The sequence below is a fragment of the Monodelphis domestica genome, chromosome 8 (genome assembly GCF_027887165.1).
Source record: "Monodelphis domestica isolate mMonDom1 chromosome 8, mMonDom1.pri, whole genome shotgun sequence".
Classification (NCBI taxonomy): Eukaryota; Metazoa; Chordata; class Mammalia; order Didelphimorphia; family Didelphidae; genus Monodelphis; species Monodelphis domestica.
Genome location: NC_077234.1, coordinates 7810813 through 7831839, shown reverse-complemented (window position 1 = coordinate 7831839; position 21027 = coordinate 7810813). Strand labels below are relative to the sequence as shown.

At 46.9% G+C, this 21027-nt stretch overlaps 1 protein-coding gene across 5 annotated transcripts in view; it reads left to right on the top strand.

Annotated features, from left to right (window-relative positions):
- TP63 (tumor protein p63) overlaps positions 1-21027 on the top strand; it is a 237211-nt gene that overhangs the window by 110123 nt on the left and 106061 nt on the right. Inside the window, exon 1 of one of the 5 annotated variants that reach the window (XM_007502471.3) lies at positions 18008-18194. The exons of the other annotated variants lie outside the window; for them this stretch is intronic. Within the exon in view, the coding sequence (XP_007502533.1) occupies positions 18153-18194 (42 nt within the window). The 5' untranslated portion in view covers positions 18008-18152. Of the gene's footprint in view, positions 1-18007; positions 18195-21027 lie in introns of those variants that run through there. 5 annotated transcript variants of the gene reach the window in all.

Here is a 21027-nt window from a genome sequence, read left to right as displayed (position 1 = left end):
CCCCCTGAGTCTGAGCTCGGCCTCTGTCTCCCTTGTGATGCTGACCAGATCCCTGAGCTGCCCCTGACAGGCCACACCACAAACCATTTCATTTGCCAGGCAGGGAGTGGCCATCCAGCCGACCCATAGGGAGGCCTTTCTTGGTTCAGGGCATCTTTAAGGGAGAAGATGGGATGAGCAGGGTGTGGGGTTCACTATTCTCATTTTGAAGGGATGCTTCCCTTAGCACTGGTCAGAATGAGCTGGAAATGACCCAGGTCAGCCTCTGACCCTTCTCTACCCTCCCATCCCAAGATGGCACCCTCCCATCCCCCAGGACTTTAGAGAGAGTCCATGAGAATTCCATTTCCTTCAGCCTTTTCCCAGGGAAATGAAAGGCACATTCTAACTCCAGGGAGGGACTCAGAAGGGATCCCCCAGAGTCCTGAGACCTGGGGCTTGTCTCTGGAGCTATTTTCCCCCTTGGTGAAGGCCTCTGCAGGGCTGTCAGTTGAATGATCTCTGTAGATAATGGTGTCTTACAAAATCAAACCCAGGGCCTCCGTGGGCCAGAAGTTCTGGCTGAGCCACCTTCTACCCTAGGCCCGCCTCCTCAGTTACACCACTCTTTAATCAGCCTGTGAATCAGGCTTGGGAAGCTGGGCTGGAGTCAGGTCATCTTGTCTGTATCAGTAGCAGCCTTGCTGAGCTCAAAAACGTTGTTGGTTTTTTCCCTGCTAATGGGAAACGTGGATCTCCTGGTGAAGTTTGTAGGTAAACCAGCCCCCTTCCCCCCAATTCCTCCTTTCTAGTGCTGGTGCATGTGAGCAGACACACAGGCCCAAACAGACACACACCAACTACGACAAAACCACAGAGCCACAAAGAGTGCATTCCCAAAGGGTGGACTGTTAGACAAGCCGAGCCGACCTCCCCTGTGCACGAATGCCCAGGATAGGATAGGCTTTCAGAGGGCCACCGATTTCCATCTCCCCATTTTATCACACACTGAGGCTCCTTAGTCAGGAAGTAGTGTTGCCACATGGGGCTCCTAAGCTGTTACTTATTGCCAATTGTGTTCTGAGCTTTGGGGGAACAGGGGTTGGAGTAACCTCTGGCTGAATACCTCATTCCTCTGCAGTCTTGAGCTTGAGCTCAATAGCATCGTTGGGTTAAGGAGATAAGAGAGGTCTAGTTCTGGAAGGGTTCTCATTCCCCAACAGTTCTAAAGCCCTTTGTTTACCAATGAAGACAATAAGGCCCAAGGAGGTTAAGTGTTAGATTTTCTCAAAGGGTTAAGTTTGCCCAGTCACACTTAAAGGACAGAGGGGAGGGGAGATTTGAATCCAAGCCTTCACAAGGCATCTTTTCCATCACTTGGCTTCCAAACTGGAACTTAATTTGACTTTGCTTTATATATCTAGGTCCTGACTAGGGCAAATAATGAACCCCTCGAAGTGGTCACATTATTCAGATCCATACTATACATTTCCATTGGGCTGGAATCAATGCACATATTTTACATAATTATAGATTTGAATATTATATATTAAATATGTTCATCCTCAACAGAGTAGATGACATGTATCCTTGTATCACCAGAGCATGGCACACAGTAGGTCCTGAATGATCCTTGAATGAACTGGATGGGATACATTCTTTTTTTCTTACTGAAAGTAGGGAAGAAAAGGTCAGAGCAGCCTTGCCTCTGCGGTTGTTAGAACAGGGATTTCTTTCTATCAGGTTCAAAATGGGCCATGAAGTCCTTGGCAAGATTGCCCTGATTTCCCTGCCCCACCTATGTCCTCAATTCTAACGCCTGGCAAGGGCCGGAAGGTTTCTGCCAAACAGTTAGGTGTTACTGGTTTCCATTTTCGCCTGTTGCTGACAAACTGTCGCTATCTTTTTGTTCTGACTTTGGGACTACCTGTAATTTTCTGTGTTGCTCAGCCAAAGGAAGATCTTGCCTAACACTCCCCTTTCCCACCAGCTAAACCAGCTACTGTAGGAAAGGATGTCTATTAGGGGCTCGGAGAGGTTTAGCACAGTGTATAGAGAGCAATCTGGGGTTGGGAGGACCTGAGTTTAAATCTGGCCTCTGATACTTCCTAGCTATGTGATCCTGGCCAAGTCACTTAACCCCCATTGTGTAGCCCTTACTGCTCTTGTGTCTTAGAACTGCCATCACTTCTAAGACAGAAGGTGAGAATTAAAAAGTGACCGGAAGCCTAGCTGGGGAGTGCAAGCAGGGATAGACCAGCAATACCACAGGAGAAACTAGCGCACTTCAGGACAGGAAAACAATGGCAGTATGTGACCAGCTTCTCATCTCAGCTCTCTGAAGAGCATTAGGGTGGCCAGAACCCAGGTGTGAAAGGAAGTGGGTAGCCTGCCTGCCTGCACAGGCCACGTGGTTAGGCTCTTGGGGCCTCTGCTTTGGTTCTCTCCAAGGCTAGTGGAAGCCTCCTGGTCGCTCAGGCCACCCCCTCCATCCTGTCACCTGTAGCAGAGTGGCAGCTGCCTCGGGGCATGAAATGCACTGCCTGGTGATTAGTGCCAGGTAACGCCACATACTTGCTGAGACCAGAAAGAAGAGAAGAATGTAGACTGTAATGGAAAGTCCGTGTTAAAAGGAGGCAAAGGGTAATTTCTTATTGGCTCCCAGCCAGGACTCCAGCATGAAAGTTCCTCTGGTCTATTTTGCCTTGGGATTCTTGGAAAGGGGGTTAAGGGAGGGAAGGGCTGGAGAGGATTTATGTAAGAAAGCTGAGTTGCCTCCAAAACTAGCCTACAGACACAGCAGGGTCGCCCCCACTCAACTTCCCATCAGTGCCATGGAAAGAGAAGGATAGCAACTGGGAAAATAAAGCCCCATTCCCAGGGGTCCAGAGACCTACAAAACCCCTGGTTCAAGCCTGAGAAGAGTCAGCTGGCAGGGCTTGGGAAGAAGAGGGATTTGTTTCCCCCTTTGCCAACAGCAGAAAACAAATTGCTATTGTATAGACAGACACGGGCACCGAGAAGATTGTGCTTTGCTCAGGAGGGAAGGAATGTTCCTTTGAGACATCTGTCATCAAAGTCATCCTCTTCCCTCACCCTCACACCCTCCATCCCCTCGCTTGCCAAGTCTCCTGGATTCTCTCACCATCACATCACCCAAATCCATCCCCTTCTTTCCACTCACACGGCCACCACCCTGGTTAAGCCCTCATCACCTCCTGCCAGAACTCCTGCCCAAGCTTCTTATTGGTCTCCCCACCATGGCCCCCAGGCTCCCTCTCTACATATTACACCAAACACACATGCACATATATGTGCACACAAACACACATGCATAGTGTGTGTATATACACAAACCACATGTGTGCAGATGTTCATGCACAGAACTTGTGCATGCATATATCCATGTATGCACACAAAGACATATATACACATATTGTGTGTATACACCTATAGGCACATACATATATGCATGTACTTGCTCTTATTGCATGTCCATACAAACATACACAGGTACATGCATACACATTCAGAAAAACAGTCACACATATACACAAATACATATGTACATATGCACATGCGTATACACTAACACACACAGGCACACATGCACCCACCCACAGCCTCTCTCTTCTGACCCTCTCTCAACTGTCATATTCCTATATTCTCAAAGTGGAACCTGATTGAGTCCCCTGCCCTTGCTCCAAACCCTCTAGTGGTCTCAGGTATGGAAGCCCCTTGAACCAAGAGAGATGCAGCCCAGCTAGGACTCAATAGAAATGCTCAGATGTTCACTAGCTGTGAGAGTCTGGACAAGCTGCTTAATTCTCTGAACCTTAGTTCTCACATCTGTTCACTGGGAATAATGCACACTTACATTGTGTTAGCACGGTGACTTAGAGCAGGGCTCCTTAACGGTTTTTGTGCTTTGGACCTATCAGGCAGTCAGGCAATGCCTAGGAGCTTTCTCCTCAGAATAATGGTTTAAATGCTTCAAATAAAACCACAAGATTATAAAGCAAGGCAAAAGTTGGTGAAGATAATGGTCTTTGGGGGGCAAATGGTGGCTCGGTGGATGGAGAGTCGAGCGATCCTATATTCAACTCCGGCCCAGACACTTCCTAGCTGTGTGATCCTGGACAAGTCACCTAATCCCCATTGCCTAGCCTTTACCCCTCTTCTGCTTTGGAACCAAAATACAATAGTAAGGGGTTAAAAAAAATAGAATTGAAGAAAAGAATGGACATCCTCCCCCATCCAAGTTCAGGGACCCCTAAAAATTAGCCAGAGACTCCTTTTGGGCTCCAACTGATTTTGATGGGTTTCCAGGTAGAAAGGACAAAATGGCAGAATGGGAATCAGAAGGAGCTAGATTTGAATCCAGCCTCATCTACTAGCTGTGTGACTAGTAAATCACTAAATGTCAGCCTCAACTTCCCAATATTGTTGTGAGGATTAAATGGGCTAATGCTAATATACATAAAATGCTGTAGCATTGAATGTTTATTGTCATTGTTGTTTTATACTTTGGCAAATGTGAAGGCGCTATATGAGAGTCACTTGATGATGGTGTCCTCCAAACCTTCTTGCTTCTCTTCCATCAGATTAATCCAGCATGATGTACAGTTAGTAATATGCTGGGTTCACCGTTGCTTAGACTTGGGTTCCAATTTCATCACCTCTGTCATTTGTGAGCTTGCTGGCCTTGGACAAGTCACCTAACCTCTAAGGGATCCAGTAGCTCTCTGGAATTTCTGTTAGGCTTGGAGGGAATCTGGTCATCTTTAGAGAAAGGAAGTTCACATGCTGAAGTTCCCTAGTCCTTCCTTTATGGACATCTTCAGTCCTCTGCCAGGAATCTCTCAGGGGAGTATCCGCCTCCTGACCCTCAGGCCTAAGCCATGAGGGACAAAGAGCTCAAGCTGCTGAGCTGGCAGGTCCTTCCTTAGGCTTTGGGGGACTAAATGGAGCAGGCCAGGGTGCTAGACTATAAGTAGACCAAAGGACAGTGGATTGGAGGAGAGAGCCCTGAGCAGTCAATATGGCCAGATTTAGAGTCAATGTTTGAGGTCTCATTTGGGAGGAGAACATATAGGGAATGACTCTGCATTCCTTGTATGTGAATGGATGGGAGCCATTTCTCTAAGCTTTTCTGTCCTCCAGATCATGCCCCCCCCTTAGAACTCCTCCCCAATGATCACTCCTGCTGAGATAAAAGAACTCTGTTTGCAAGGTGAGAACAATTAGCCGAGGGTTTCGAACCCTGAGACCTGAGATCAGAAATCTTGAGAAGGTTCATTAGAGTCGTGGGTTGGGATTCCACTGATAGCTGCTTTGTTTCCTTAGGTAGCTCACTTTTAGGGGTCTCACTTGTTCCTCTGTAAACTGAGGGGGAAGCACTCCATCCTAGGATCCTAGATTTTCAGACAGAAGTGACCTTAATCAATCATGGAACATCTACCATAGGCCTGGAGATTCAGAGACAAAGCCTGAAACAATCCAGATCACAAGAAGCTGCCATTCCAGTCCAGCCCCTCACTGGATCTAGATTACAAGATCAGAGTATTTTAGGGAAAGCAGGAACTTTCTATTTTACAAATGAACAAACCGAGGCCTTGAGAGGCAAAGACACTGAGCCAAATTTGTAGAGGCTAGCCAATTGAACCTCAATTCCAAATTCAAACCCAGCTCTCCCATTCTCCAGTGCTCCCAGGGAGGTCTCTTCTGGCCCTGGCATTGCCCATTCTCCATTGGAAGGGTTCTTCAAAGTTTAAAACTCTTGAAGTCAATGACCCTCTTGGCCTTCTCCATTCCACTGCAGCCTGCTCTGCAGTATGGTGGATTGGGTAGGTGTTGCCTCTGGCTGCCTCTAGCTTTAGATGTGGCATCCTATGGCCTCAGAGTATGTCTTGGTTTTATCATTATGTCTCCTGAGGATGCTTTCATTCTCACTTTTTGAAGAAGGAACCAGGATGTAGAGCCTGTCTACATCAAAACTCTCACCATCTGTAGGACATCTTAGAAGGTAACTCAGCTGTCCCTGAGGCATGACCCTGCTCTAACACAACTCCTCTGTCTGGCTCCAAGTGATGGCATACCTCTAAAGCTGGGCTCCCCTGGGGCACATTACCCTGACTTCATGCCTTGCACACAGTAGGTACTCACTAAATGTTTGCTGAAGTTGCATGTAAACAGACATCTTTTGAAGCACAGATTGCATCTTTAAAGAAATCACTGAAAAGAAAATGAGATGATGTATTTGATAGATTCCGTTAACGGATCATTTTTCCTTCCTGCAAATCCAACTTCTACTTGAATCAGAGTCTGGGGGAGGGTGGAATGGAAGGGAACTCTTAACCTGAGAGAGATCAGGGCTTTGAAAGCTGAATGAATTCTGTTGATCTTCCATTAGCTTAATAATAGATGGCTTTTAAAATGCTTAATTGAACTTGTCTTGCAACAAACTGGAAAGTCCCCATATTTCTTCACTTTCACATGGGATCTGCAATCTCCAAATCCTGTTCTTGCCATAGTGAGATTGTCAGACTGGCAAATTTCCTATTTGACTGTTAGTTATTATGGATTTCAGATAGTTAGCTTGGAGTAAAAGGCTTCATTTTTCTCTCTTCCATTGCTTCTAGGTAGAGATTATACTAGATTTATTATTATCTTTTTTTTTTACAGGAAATGCCTACTGAAATGTAACTTCTTGTGAATGTCTTAAAATTACTCTGATCTTAAGTGGAATTAAGGAAAGTTTAGTGTCCAGAATTAGGCTGGTGAAATCCCTGTTGTCCTCTGCCATGCTGAAGCCACATACAGAACAGGGTATCGAGATCAGAAAGATCTGAATTTAAATCCAACTTCAGACACATACTAGCTGTGTGATCCTGGGCAAGTCACTTAACCCTGTTTGCCTCAGTTTCCTCATCTATAAAGTAAACTGCCTAAGGGAATGGAAAATCACTCCAGTATCTCTGCCAGAAAGACCCCAAACTGGTTCACAAAGAGGCAGGCATGACTGAAATGCCTGAAAAACAACAGTGATGTAGGTGTTACATGTTGGAATGGCCATTGACAAGACAGAGTATCCAAAGGAATGTAACCAAAATAAAGAAGGCTGCTCAAAACCATGCCATTGATGGGATTGACTCAAAGAACTGGAACGATTTAGCACTGTAAAGAGGAGGCAAAGGAGGGGCATAATAGCTTATTTCAAGTATCTGGAAGACTATCTCACAGAGAAGATCCATATTTATTCTCTTTGTCCTCAATAGACAGAAGAACCACTGATCAAAGCTATAGAAAGGTCCCTTTAGACTCTGTTCAAGGAGTAACATTCTTCACCAGGCTAACTATGGATAAAGGAAATGGATCATCCATAAAGGGAGTGAATTGCCCATCACTGGAAGCCATTGAGTAGTCTGGAGACCACTTATTAGAAATGTTGGGGAGGAGATTCTTATTCAAATAAGGAATTCTTCATTGAGAAGATGAACAAAGGGGGCTAAAGGGGCTCCAAAGTCCATTCCAGTTCTGACATTCTGGGATTCTATGCTTCTCTATTCTTGATTTTAATGAAGGGTCACGTTTCCCATTTCTGGAAGACAGTCTATTGCTCATTGCTCTTCCAAAGTGACTCCCTTCAAATTGTTTTCTGAATGGTGCATCCATCCATGGATGCAGTGAGATTAGGAACTATGTTCTAGAATATGGCTGATAGCTAGGAAAGTGAGTCAAGCTTTTGTTAAAACCTGGGGGCTTCTTTTCTTCCTATGCTCTAATGGAATCTACCACTCCTCCTTCTGAATCCATGTCCTAACTCCATTCAACAGGCCCCAACCCTGATCCCCAACACTCAGCCGTCTAGAGGAACCTACTGAAAGTAGCCTCTGCCCTCTCTCCCATTTATAGCAGCAAAGCACCAAAGGACGACCTGATTTGAGCCCAGCCACATGGTTAGATAGTATCAGAGAGAGGATTTGAAAGTCGCAACGGGATAGAAGTTGCTTGAGGAAAGAAATCATTTTCCCATTTTTCTTTGTGTTTGCCTAAAACTTCTTCTAGAACTCAAGGCCCAGGCATAGAATGCCTTGAGTGATTCCTTGGTGGAGAAGTGTGACGAAGTTATAGATATCATGGGCCATTGGTCTGGAACTGGGAGAGGCCTAAGAGATCATTGAATTCAACACACTTCCTTTACAAAGGAGGACATTGAGGTCCATGATGTTTAAATGACTGCCCAGCTACTAAGTGTTACAGGGAGGGTTGGAACTCAGTTGGTATCCTGCCTACTGTAAAGGACTCAGTCTACCTCCATTAGCACCAGCAGTTTTTTTGGCAGTATCAGCTGCCAAGTTTTGAGTAAGGAACACTCATCCCCAGCTCTCCTTTCCCTTTTCCCACTTCTTGCGGTCACCAGGGTTATAGCCAGAAATGAGATCCTGTTCTGTTTTGCCCATGAAAGACCCACTGGTTTCTTCTTGGGGCTCCTAGGGATAGAGATTACTGACTCATTGGGGTCTTGGAGAAATATTGGATTGAATGGCATATAAGCTGTCTCCAAGCTCTAAATCTGTAGCCCTAGCCAATGAGACTTTGGTTTTGAACCAGGGTACAGATCTGAGACTTCTGCCATTTAAGCTTGTAGCTCTGGGCAAATCTTTTAGCATCTGTGCATTCATTTGTCTGTAAAATGGGTACAAATGCTCTTCTGACTCACCCAGTTGTCAAGAACATGAAAATGCCTTGTTAAAACTTGAAGATCCACTGAGATGTGTTTGCAGAGAAGGAAGGTACCACACTAGGTTGTTGACTCCATCGCTGGTCTTTCCTAAATGCCCAGGGACTTCACATTTAACATTACATCTGAAAATGTTTTATGGCTGGAAGGAAAATAGCCACATTGCAGTGCATAGTAATCCTAACCCCAGAAAGGGAGCAGAACATGTGGGTTATTACTATTTCTTAAATAAATGCTTCCTGGCAAGGCAGATGTCAGGCTGCAAACCTCTCTTGAATCCCTACTGTGTTCTAGATATTAAGCTAAGCCCTGGGGCTATGAAGAAAGACAAAAGACATTTCTAAGAGGTCACAGTCTAGTGGGGAAGCCAATGAACAAATGAGGGGGACATGGTACACTGGACTCAGACCCGTAATCAGGAAGACCTGAGTTCAGAACCAATCTCAAACACTTCTAAAAGTATGACCCTGGTTGAGGCACTTAGTTTCTGTTTGCCTCAGTTTCTTCATCTGTAAAAGGGGGATAATAACCACACCTGCCTCCCAGGGTTGTTGTGCAGACCAAATGAGATAGTCATTGTAAAGATCTTGGCACACAGTAGATACTATAGAATTGTTAGCTATTGTTGTACAGGATACAGGGGAATAATCAGCCAAAGGAGGCTATCCCAAAAAGGGGAGATTGAGAAAAACTTCCCATAGACGATGAGATTTTGGCTGAGACTTTAAGGGAAGCCAAGAGGAAACGCCGAGGAGGGGAGCATCCCCAGGTATGGGGAACAACAGACAGGAGAGATGTCCCGAGGTGGAGAGGGAGTGATTCATCAGAGAAAAAGCAGAAAGGCCAGGGGCACTGGACCAAAGAGTCCAGGGGGTGAAGACATCTAAGGAACTGGAAAGGGCTGGGGAGGGGAGAGGGCGCTTGGTTATGAAACACACTGGGCACCAGACAGGGAATCTTTATGTTTGATCCTGGGTGTGTGAGAGAGACAGAGACAGAGACCAAAGGCAGAGAAGGTGAGAGAGACAGACAGAGATGGTGAGATCTGAGCTTTAAGAAGAGAACTTTGACAGTTCTGTGGAGGGCACATAGTAGTAGACCAGAGTAGAGACCCTTGAGATGAGTGGCCCCAAATAGCGAGGAGAGCCAGTATCAGGAAGATGGCATGTCAGAGAGACAGAGAACACATAAGAGGCATTATGAAGGAGGGCAAATTTACAGATTGGATGGAGCAGGTCAGGCGTAGTGAATGAGAAGTCAAGGACTACACCCAGTTGCAAATCTGGGTGACTGGGAGGATGGTTGGTGTCCTTGAAAGTAATAAGCAATGAGAAAACTAGATGGCCAATCCTTGAACTGAGAGGTCTTGGGTTCAAATATAACCTCCAACACTTCCCAGCTGTGTGATCCTGGGCAAGTCACTTAATCCCTGTTGCCCAGCTCTCAGTGTTCTTCCACCTTGAAATGAATAGGCAGTATTGATTCTAAGATGGAAGGTGAGCTTCTTAATGTTGATGTTGGGGGTGGATTTAGGCGAGTTAGGAAGAGGATTGGGTTTGGTGGAAGACAGTGGGTTCTGGTAAGTTTAAGATGTCTACAGAACACTGAGTTCAAAATGTCCAATTGAGCTGGAGTAAGAGAGTGGAGGTCACAATGTGGGTTGGGGCTGGAGAAAAAGATTGAAGAATCATCAGCTTAAGGATGGTCATTGAATCCATGAGAGCTGATGAACCCAAGTGAAATTGTATAGAGGGAGGAGAGAAGAGGGCCAAGACTGAGACTGGTGAGACCCAATGGGTGGAGATTGACCTGGATGGAGATCCCCATGGTTTGGGTCTAGAGAATATTGTCACTCCCTTCATCTTCTTTGAGGGTGTTTGTACATTGCCCATAGGTCATTTCGGGCAGCTAGGTAATGCCATGCTTGGCCTGATGTCAGGGAGACTCATCTGCCTAGTTCAATCTGGCCCCCTAAGTAGGTGACCCTGGCTAAGTCACTTACCCCCATTGTCTAGCCCTTACCATTCTTTTGGCTTGGAATCAATACAAAGTATGAATTCTAAGATGAGAGGGAAGCATTTTAATGTATGTGCATATGTATTCAGAAAAATTGAGAGAGAAATGTTTTATATATATGAACATCTATAAAATCTATACACACCCACACATGGGCTCCATGAGGTGAGGAGACCCCTACCTGTTCTCCATCCCTGTTCCTCTACAAGAGAGGCCTGACTAACATCCACAGGGCGCTACTACAACACGATGTCATCCTTCCCATTCCCTACATTTTCCCATCCTGCATCTCTGCTTTGGGCTTTACAAGACCTCAGAGACACGTCAATGGAGCTCAAGGATGTCGTGCATTCCCTGCCCACCCCTGATTCTCCCTGGGTGCTTGACCCGTGTCGGGCTGAGCTTGCATCCCCTCATCAGTAAGATCTGTAACAGGTAAACCGTGAAGCTTCAATCACGAAACAGATGTCAAAGCACTTAGCAGACTTGAAAGTCCCCTAGAAATGTCCCTCAGTTTTACTGCTGGGGCTACGGAGCCATACTGTTCAATAGAAGTGAGTCCAGTCGCATATGTTGGGTAATTCCCTCTCTAGTTCCTCACCCTAAATTCAGGGCAAGGAATCCTTCCTCTCCCAAGGACTTCAAGAGCCTCTTGCTCTGCCCTTTGGTTTTACACCTGGTTAATCTGTGGCTTCCAGAGAGAGGGTCAGTGACTCACTCAAGGTCATATAACCAGCATGTCAACAGAAGACTGCTTGATTCTGGGACTAATAGTCAAATCCAGAGCTGGGAGGGAGGCCAGGCAGAGTGAGGATCTCACCTGGAGCACCAGAAGTATATCCTGGAAGACATAAAGGTTACCGAAGGACTGGCAGCTGCTCTGAGGGAGGGGAGGTGGTCTGGAAGGGCAGAGGAAGAAGAGTGAATACTAGAAGAAAGGAAGGTTCCCAGGACAAGACCCCAGTCAGTCCCCAAACACTGGAGGGAAAGACTTTAATGTGGAGTGTGGCATCTGATGGCAGAATTCCATCTCCATATATCACAGCACCCTGAGCCAAAGTCACAGCTGTCCAGCCCTAGTTACATCTCTGTCTACCAGCATAGATTTCTTTCAGTAGCAAATGATTTCAAAGTGATACCAATCCTGCCTGGATGTGATTGACTTCCAGGTGATTATGCAAGAGGTCATCAGTCATTCTTCTTCCAGCCCCTTCCAACCCTCAGAGATGGTCTTGAAACCTGTCCTCTATGTGGTGTCTCCCTTTAGGATGTGAGCTCCTCAAGAACAGAGACTGGCTTCCTTTTCACTCTGTATCCCCAGCAAGCCATAGTCAAGGGCTTTGCACATAAGACATGTACAATGATGCTTTCTTCATTCATTCATTCATTCATGCATTCATTCATTCATTCTTTCAAAAATAAAAGAAAATGGAATTAAATAGGACATAGTTTTAGATAGACAGATGTCTTCTTGTCACATGATGCCTTCTCTGGTGGGCAGAGGAGAGGGAAGGAGGCAGCTAACTGGGTGTTTTAATATAATAAAAAAAATAATTGTTTTTAATCCGCTGGCAGTCCATAGTTCACTGAGGATCCTCTCTCTGAGCTTGCCCTTGAATGAGTGCCACGTGGGGCGACGCAGACTCAACTGTCCTTTTTCTCAGGTTAGAGGAATTTCTAGAGCTCCCTCTCCAAACTGACATGGTCATCGTTGACCAGAGTGGCCTCCCCCATGCACTGACATCAATGGAGGATAATCTATGCATTGCCCAGTAAATGTCCCTTTCTGTCACTGGACCAGCATCTCCCAAGGAAGTCATTTTGGGAGCAACACTGAGCACAGCCTTTACAAGAGGAAGTATCTTGACTTCATGGTTTATCTTGCTGCTCTTCCTGGGTGCAGGACATACTGGAAGCTATGAATCATCCCGCCCTCAAGTTTTGTGGTTGATTTGACTTCTGTGTCTCACATCCTAGGCATATTTCAGGAGTGACACGGAACAATTCCTGGTGGAAAGAAGAGTGGACTTGGGTTCCGTGTTGGACCAGTCGCTTCCACTGTTGGATGTGTCAGTTAGGAATCGCCATTGTCCCTGCACTCTCTAGCTCCCAGATTGCTGGAAGGGGCCTGAGGAGGTCATTCCTGGTGGATTGTCACCAAACCAGTGTTCATCAAGTGGCTGCCATGAGCCAGGCGTGGTTGGGGAATTCAGAGACAATCACTGCCTTGACTTCCTCTGCTCGCACACTCCTTAACTCTTCCAAAGCTGTCTGGCTTCTACCCTCATCACTTCATTGAAAGCCTCTCCCAGGTTCCCCATGGCTTCTCCATTGCCAGATCGGAGGGTCTTTCCTCAGTGGCAATTTTTGGTTAGCCTGAGCTAACTGGTGAGTCTGACAGGTGACAGTGTGGACTATCGTCTCTGGGGCTTTTTCACCCTTCCTCCTGATTCCATTCCTCTCCCCTTTGCTGGCTGCCTGTGTTTGCCAAGGGCCTATCCTAGGGGCCTTTTCTCCTTCTGTTCTTCTGTTTCAGTAACTTCATCAGTTCTCGTGGATGTGTGCGTGAACATAGAGCCCTTTCCCTCCACTTACCCAGCTACCATCTTGGTTCAAACCCTCATCACCTGCAGGCCAGGGCCAGGGTGAGGCAGAGATTTGGATTTCTGACTTAACTTCCCCTTATTCCTCTTTGGCCTATTCTGGCTTCATTGATATGGAGGCACAATTCAGTTATGGGGAACATTGGGGTAAGGAAGCAACAGCATCTATTGCAGTCCTTGCTACTAGATGGCTCTTGGGAGGGGAAGAGCCTTTTCTTGGACTTGACTTCCCTCCATTGGTGAGAAGGTGGTAGGTCCAATGGTGATGTCCGCCCAAGTCTTCTGCCTCCCATGTGTTGGGTGGATGATCCTCCTCTGCTCTCCCCCTTCTCCGCCATTTTTCCTTTCTCCTTTCACTGGTCGCCCCTGGTTTTTCAGCCTCAATTCTAGCCCCACTTCTTCATCTCAGCTGCCAGAGCTTTCAAAAATGCTGTAGTTTGGAGCTAGCCCCATTTCCCAGCTAGCCAGACTCCTCCAATCAGCAGAGACTTCCTGTGCCCCTAACTAAAAAGGCTTGGATTCCAGAAGCGGATGTCCAGGTCTTGATCCAGCCTGGTGGACAGCACTCTCCACCTGAAATTTAGAATTTCTCTGTAAGAATTGAAGAGTATTCAGCGAGGAGGGCAGAGATTCCTCCAGCCTGGCAAAGGGCTCCTGCAGTACCTGGACCCAGCCAGGCACACACATAGCCATTAGCAGGTGCTCTAGGATACAAGAGCCACACCCAAGCTACTCCTGCAGCCTCCTTGGGGATTCCTCTCCATTTCACTCGCTGAAATGGCCTTCCCTTGGGTCCCCCCAAAGGACACTCAGGATCGTCTCTTTTCAGCTGGCCATCGCCCGTGCATTCCCCTCGTATGTCTGCCCTTTAGAGTCTTCTCTTCTTTGAAGGTGCCACTCGAGCACCATCTGCAAGAAACCTTTCCTGGAAGCCCCAACTGCTCCCAAAGGACCTTGGAATTAGACAATTTGCAGGTACCATCCGGAGTAGGGAAGACTCATGTTCCAATTCCAACTCAGACATTCACCGTCTGCCTCAGTTCCTTCAACTTAAAAATGGAGACAATATTTAGACCTGTCAAGAGGATCAAATGAGATATTTATTAAGTACAAAGTGCAGTGTCTGACACATAGGAGATGCTATATAAATGCTAGGTATCAGTATTATTTTTAAACCCTTACCTTCCATCTTAGCTTCAATATTATGTATTGGTTTCAACACAGAAGAGTCATAAGGGCTAGGCAATGGGGGTTAAGTGACTTGCCCAGGATCACACAGCTAGGAAGTGTCTGAGGCCGGATTTGAACCCAGGACCTCCCATCTCCAGGCCTGGTTTGCCATCCATTGAGGAGCCTCCTCGCTGCCCCATGTAGCTTCACTTTTTATCCCTGCATCTCTAGTGCCTAGCTAGCCCAGGGCTCCCTCATCTGTAGCAGACATTGACTAAATGCTTTGGGGTTGGGGTTGATGGATAGAGAAGCACACACAGTATCTACGCCATGAAAAGGACAGTCTGTGTGAAGGGGGTGACCAGCTGGAGGTGGGGATGCAAATAGGGCTCCTAGAGGGGGCACCCCATGAACTATCTCAAAAGAAACTAATGATTCCAAGAGTTAGAGGAGAGGAGAGGACAGCCCAAGAAAAGCATGGCGCTAGGGGATGAAGCTGTGGTTGGATCACTTAGTGGCAAGATGGCCTAATAGAAGGTGCCATGCCTCTTTGACTTTAAGCCACTGGCAAAGGGCATTTGAGGTGCTAAGATATCATTATCTCTATAGCATGATGAGGAAATGGAGGCTCGCAGGGAAGCAAGGAGGTTGGTCCATTTTCACACACCTGGTGAGCCCCCAGCCCACTCCTAATTCTAAACTGAGCCCTTGTTTTTGATAGGCTTGTTTGATTGTTTTTAAATCCTTACTTTGTCCTAGTATCAATTCTGAGACAGAAAGGCAAGGACTAGGCAAAAGGGGGTAAGTGACTTCCTCAGGGTCACATAGCTAAGAAATGTCTGTATTCAAATTTGAACCCAGGACCTCCTGTCTCTGGGTCTGATATTCTATCAACTGAGTCACCTTTCCATGCTTGAAGAGCTATGTTGACTTTCCTGTGCTTACTGCATGGTCTTGGACAAGTCACTTCCCTGCCAGCTTTTCTATGCTTGGAATGATTTCTCTCCTTAATTTATCCCCTTTAAGACCCAAGTGTTCTTCAAACCCAGATCAAGTGGTACCTCCTTCAGGATGCTTTGGCTTATCACCCTTCCCTCCAACTGCCAGTGCCTCCCTTCCAGCCTGAAATGACCTATAGGTTGCCCATAGAATCCCCATTACAAACTGCTAAGGGATTGGGGCTAATGTGGAGCATCTCCTGTGCCTAGCAAAAAAGCCATGCGGATACCAAGGGTGGAATAAGTTCCTGTTAATAGATGGCAACCTCTTAGACTTGGTTTTCTTATCTCTAGAATGGGGTCAAGCTCCCTGAGCACTCATTATCTCACCTGGTTGTCTGTGATGATGAAATAGGATAATGGACGTGCTTTAGAAACAGCACACATGGCAGATCCCTTGGTTCTTTTTTATTTTAGCCCTTGAATCATTTTTTTTCATAGTCTGTGGCTTAGGGGTAACATAGTTAGCCTAAATCAATTAAGTCCCTGGGGAAAGAAATCTGGAACTTCTTCTGGAATTCCTAATCTTATTGTCCAAAGAGCAAGTCATTGTATAGAGGGACTTTTTGGTAATTAGAAACATTCTTATAAATGAGAAAAAATAATATAAAGCACATTTCATATAAAAAATGCAGAACTTTGTATTTGAAGTCCTGGGGTCTGGGTTCAAATCCTGAACCTTCAACTTCCTCTTTAAGCACAAAGAAGTTGCCTAACCTCTGCATTTCAGTTTCCTCAAATGCCAAATAGACAAGTCTGCCTAATCTTCAGAATGACTTAACAGTTGGAATTGAAGAGAGAGAAAAGTAGAAGCCAATGCATGCAAAGCCTAAAATTCTCTAGAGCATTCTGGGTAAATGTGGAGCCCTTGACTGGCAGCTCCCTGGAAAAGCTTTGCAGCTTGCTTTCACTCCCAAGTATGTTGGAGGAAGTTTTTTCCTATTTTCAGGAACTCTGGGGAAAACCTTCCACTGGGTGCACTGTGGACTTTGTCTAAACATGGCCAGGTGGAATTTTACTCTGAGACCATGTAACATGGTGGCAGGGGCAGAGGAGAGAAAGCAGGGGCTGAGCTAGACATCTTAGAGAATTACAGCAAACACTTGGAGATCACGGAAGGCATTTAATGAGACCATGTGGTCATCAGTCACTCAACTCAAAGCCCAGGGCAATGCCCCTGCGTACCTGGGGAGGCACATTTACAGGACCCCATTGGTCTCCCAGCTCTTCCTACTCATCCTTGCAACCCCTGGCATGCCAGCACATTGTGGTGGCTGACCCCATGGCACAGAGTGCTTTCCATTGGGGGGTGGGGAGGGCACTAGGAAAACCTGATCGTGGAATAATAGAGGCAAGAGATATTCAGAGAAATAAAAACCAAGTCTGGCTGGGGGCTTCTGGGGGGCGCTCACTCCTGAGGGAGGGACTGATCCCCCCCAACTCGGACCTACTTTCCCTATTCCCTCTGAGTGGGTCTGTTCAGATTGAAGCAACAGGCTGTAGTTCTCTGCTCTATGCTGGAAATCTCCCCAGCACTTCATGGAATCTGTGGTGGAACCGCCGGCTGGCCAGAAGAGTCAATGGCTGGGGTTACCATGGAGCCAGGAAATTGTAGTCAAGATGTGTCCCCTGGCCCTGAACACCCGGCAGCTGTCCAAAGTGGGGGCAGCTTCAGTCCGAGGACGATGCTATAGGCAGAAAGGCAGGAGCTTTCCTTTTTGCTTTGGGTACCTGTATGTGGAGATTTCCTTTAGTCATTCACTTTCACGGATGCCTGCCACTGGCAAAACTTTCTGGTTTTTCTTAGTTTCTTTTCTTAAGTTTGTACTAACTTTCACAAATCCCTCAGATGAATTAGTGGTGATTTTCCTTCCTTCCTTCCTTCCTTCCTTCCTTCCTTCCTTCCTTCCTTCCTTCCTTCCTTCCTTCCTTTCTCTTTCTCTCTCCCTACCTCTCTCCCCCTTCCCCCTTTCTCTCTTTCTCTCCTTCTCACTATCCTCTCACCTATCTCTCTATCTGTCTCTCTCTCCTCTCTTCTTCTCTCTTTCTCCCTCCTCTCTTCTTCTTTCTCTCTCTCCTCTCATCTTCTCTCTCCTCTTTGTCTCTGTCTGTCTCTTTCTCTCTGTCTCTCTCACTCTTTCTCCCTCTCTCCCTCACCCCAAGCAAGTGAAAGTTACACCTCTCTCTTTCTCTCTCTCTCTCTCTCTCTCTCTCTCTCTCTCTCTCTCTCTCTCTCTCTCTCTCTCTCTGTGTGTGTGTGTGTGTGTGTGTGTGTGTGTCTGTTTCTCTCTCTCTCTCTCTCTGTCTCCTTCTTGTTGTTGTTTTTTTCTTCTTTTTAAAGATTGGTGATAAGGAATTCTAACCACTTAATGAGATGGGAGAGGCCTCACTCCATTGGAGTGGAGGAGTCCAGGTGGAAGTTTGATGGATTGGACAGGTAAAGTGAACAGTCCCGCCCCTTCATGCCTATAGTTGGGTATATATAAGGAAACCTTAAATTATGCAGGAGATTGAGAGCAAGCCTTGAGTCCTGTTATCTTCCAAGGAGAATCCTACTTCCAGGGTCTCAGAGGGGGTGGGGGGGTTGCCAAAATCCTGGAGCCAGAAGAGCGGACAGCGACATTGATCAACCTCCCTGCTAACATGCTGTACCTGGAGAACAATGCTCAGACTCAGTACAGTGAGGTAAGGGGGTGCTGGGGCTTTAGCATCCAATGGAGAGATGCTCTCCGAGTTGGATTTCTCCATGTATGTGTCCTCCATATCTCTCTGCCTAGCTAGAGAGACCGAGAGCAGCACTCGGGACTCTTGTTCACCCCAATCACAATTGGAGAAAGTTGCTTCTGGAAATTTCCCTTTGGAGAAGGCTTCCTGGCTTAGATGGAGCCTTTTTAACCTGGGAAGTTGAGGAGGAATAGGATTGAGTCGGTATTTGTAGAGAAACAGATTGCTGGTTTCCCTGGGCTGCGTTTTTCTACTCTCTTTATGAGAAGGAGCTGAGCAGTCAGAACTTCTTTGGCCCCAAATGTGCCCAAAGCACCCAGGTAGAACAGCTGTCACCCACCCCTGCACCCACCGACACGGGTGTGATTCCCAGACTCAATGCTCTCACCGCACCTTAGGCATGTGAAAAGCAATCAGATTGGCGAATCCATTGCAAAGTGGTGAAAGTGTGGAAGGCGATCTCATCTGTTCTAGTTGATTCGGATCCCGGCCCCGCTTTGTCCCAGAGGACTTGGGATCTAGCACCGACGTTACCTGGTGGCGGCTCGGAATTCCACAGGGCAGTGACAGTCAAGACGGATGCCTGTCTATTGATTGAGATCAAACGTTAGAGTCGTGCTTGTGGAGAGATAAAGAATGACCCGCTTGTATCTATCATCTAGCCCAGCACCAGTAACATCCGTTAAATAGTTGTGGATTAAAATGATTGGGAGGGAGGGCTGGAGGAGCCCCCCAACACACACACACACACACACACACACACACACACACACACACACACACACACACGCACACACACCTCAAGGGCTTGGAGGAAGCCTCCTGGGGTGGAGGGAGGTCTCACAACAAGATTAGTTTACATTCCACAGAATAGAGCAGCTGTGTTGACATTAATCAGATTTTTTTGTTGGGGAGGGGGGGCTGGAGAAAGAGTTCAGGGTTTCAGACAAAAATGCTGAATGCTCCATGGTGGCAGACAGACAGGCCTGGCCACTTCCATCAAAATAAAACATTCTGGGCTACTTGGGGGGAGGGAGAGAGAAAGCCAAAGTTGGCACGGCTGGCCGGGGAGGGCTCATTGTTTGGGCTGCCGCACGGACACCTGAGTTCTGGAAACTCGATCGGGGACATATTGAGCGAGTGAGACACGGACTTGGGAGCTCTGCTTCTCCTTCTTAGTATGGCCTTGAGAAGCTGACTCTCTTCTTCCTTCCCCGGGCGGGAGAAACACCATCCATTGGTTGGCTCCAATTTTGATGGTCATTTGAAGTCTAATAGCTGATGGTTTTGAAAAGGAATTCAGCTCCCCGTGATCAAGCACTCCTGGCTGACCAAGTCTGTCCCTCCTGCTTAGCAATTAAGTCGATCCACACCCGGGCAAAAGGAGGCCAAAGTTGCCGTTTGTATCTTTTCTGAGACCGTCTGACCCCCAGTAAGATGTTGTCAGGTTATTGTTCACGCATGGTCACACATGCAGTATTTATAGCCCCCAAACCCACGGCTTTCCCTTTTTTAGGTTGGATGTGTGTGGTGTGTGCTGAGATGGGGGGGGGGGGAGGATGGACATGACTTGCGTAGAGCTTTCTTGAAGAAAATAAAAATGATTTTTGGAATCTCTAGTGACAGTTTCCATCATTATCACTGTCGAGGATTAGGTAAGATCAGGGGAAATCGAGATCAGATCACTGGGAAGTTAAATATTAAATTCATGAGAGAGACAGAGAGAAAGAGGGAGAGAGGAAGAAAGAGGGAGAGAGGCAGAAAGAGGGAGAGAGACAGAGAGAAAGAGGGAGAGAGACAGAGAGAAAGAGGGAGAGAGACAGAGAGAGAGAAAGAGGGAGAGAGGAAGAAAGAGGGAGAGAGACAGAAAGAGGGAGAGAGGCAGAAAGAGGGAGAGAGACAGAAAGAGGGAGAAAGATCAGGGAAATCCATCAGCTCAGTGAACAAAGTGGATCTAGAGGCATTGTTCCCTTCCACAGGGTTGAGCATGGTCATAACATCAAGGGAATTAGAGGCAAGCCTTCTGAACGTCCCGCTTGCTTGTAAAAATGCCATTATGGGGCTCGCTTTATGGGACTGGACTCAGAGAGGGAGCCCCCATCAGCCTTCAGGGAAATTCTCGGGATCCGCCCAGAGCATTGCTAGGTCTGAGCTGGCTTTGGAAAGGGCTTTGTCTTGGCCCTTCTCTTTTGGAGGGTGTCTGAAAGAGGACGTTGGGGTACATCGTGCTCTCTAGGCTGTGGTGCTGCCCAGCTCTGAAGAGCAAGCTTTTAGGCAAAGATTTTCTTCAATAAAGGACTTTTGCCAATAGCAATGAGCCCAATGTCTGTCTCTGCAGTGGGCGGCGAGTCACCAATTTCACCCGGGTGCGATTAGCGCGCTGAGAGCCGACTTAGCTCACAAACCAAAGGTGGCAGTTACAAAATTCCCTGGGACCCGTTTCGAGGTCATGGCTGATGTTGGGAAGCCCAGAGCCAGGCATCCAGAGAAACTGGCCTTGTCTTCAGGAGGTGGCATGAGAAATAGGCTGAATAGTGGACAGAAAGGCCACGGGCTTCGATAGGGGTTAGACTCTGGACCCCATCGCTTCAGTGAAGCTACGTGACCTTGAGATATGCCGGCCTCAATTTTCCCATTTGTTAAATGGACGTTTGCTACAGCCCAGGTGTGTTGCCAAGAAAGTGCTCTGTCCACTTTGGGGGCCTCAACAAAGGGGACGTTACATCAGGAAATCAATAGACTTCCTAATGCACATCATCTCTTTCAATGACTCTGCAGGAGCTTATAGTTTAGG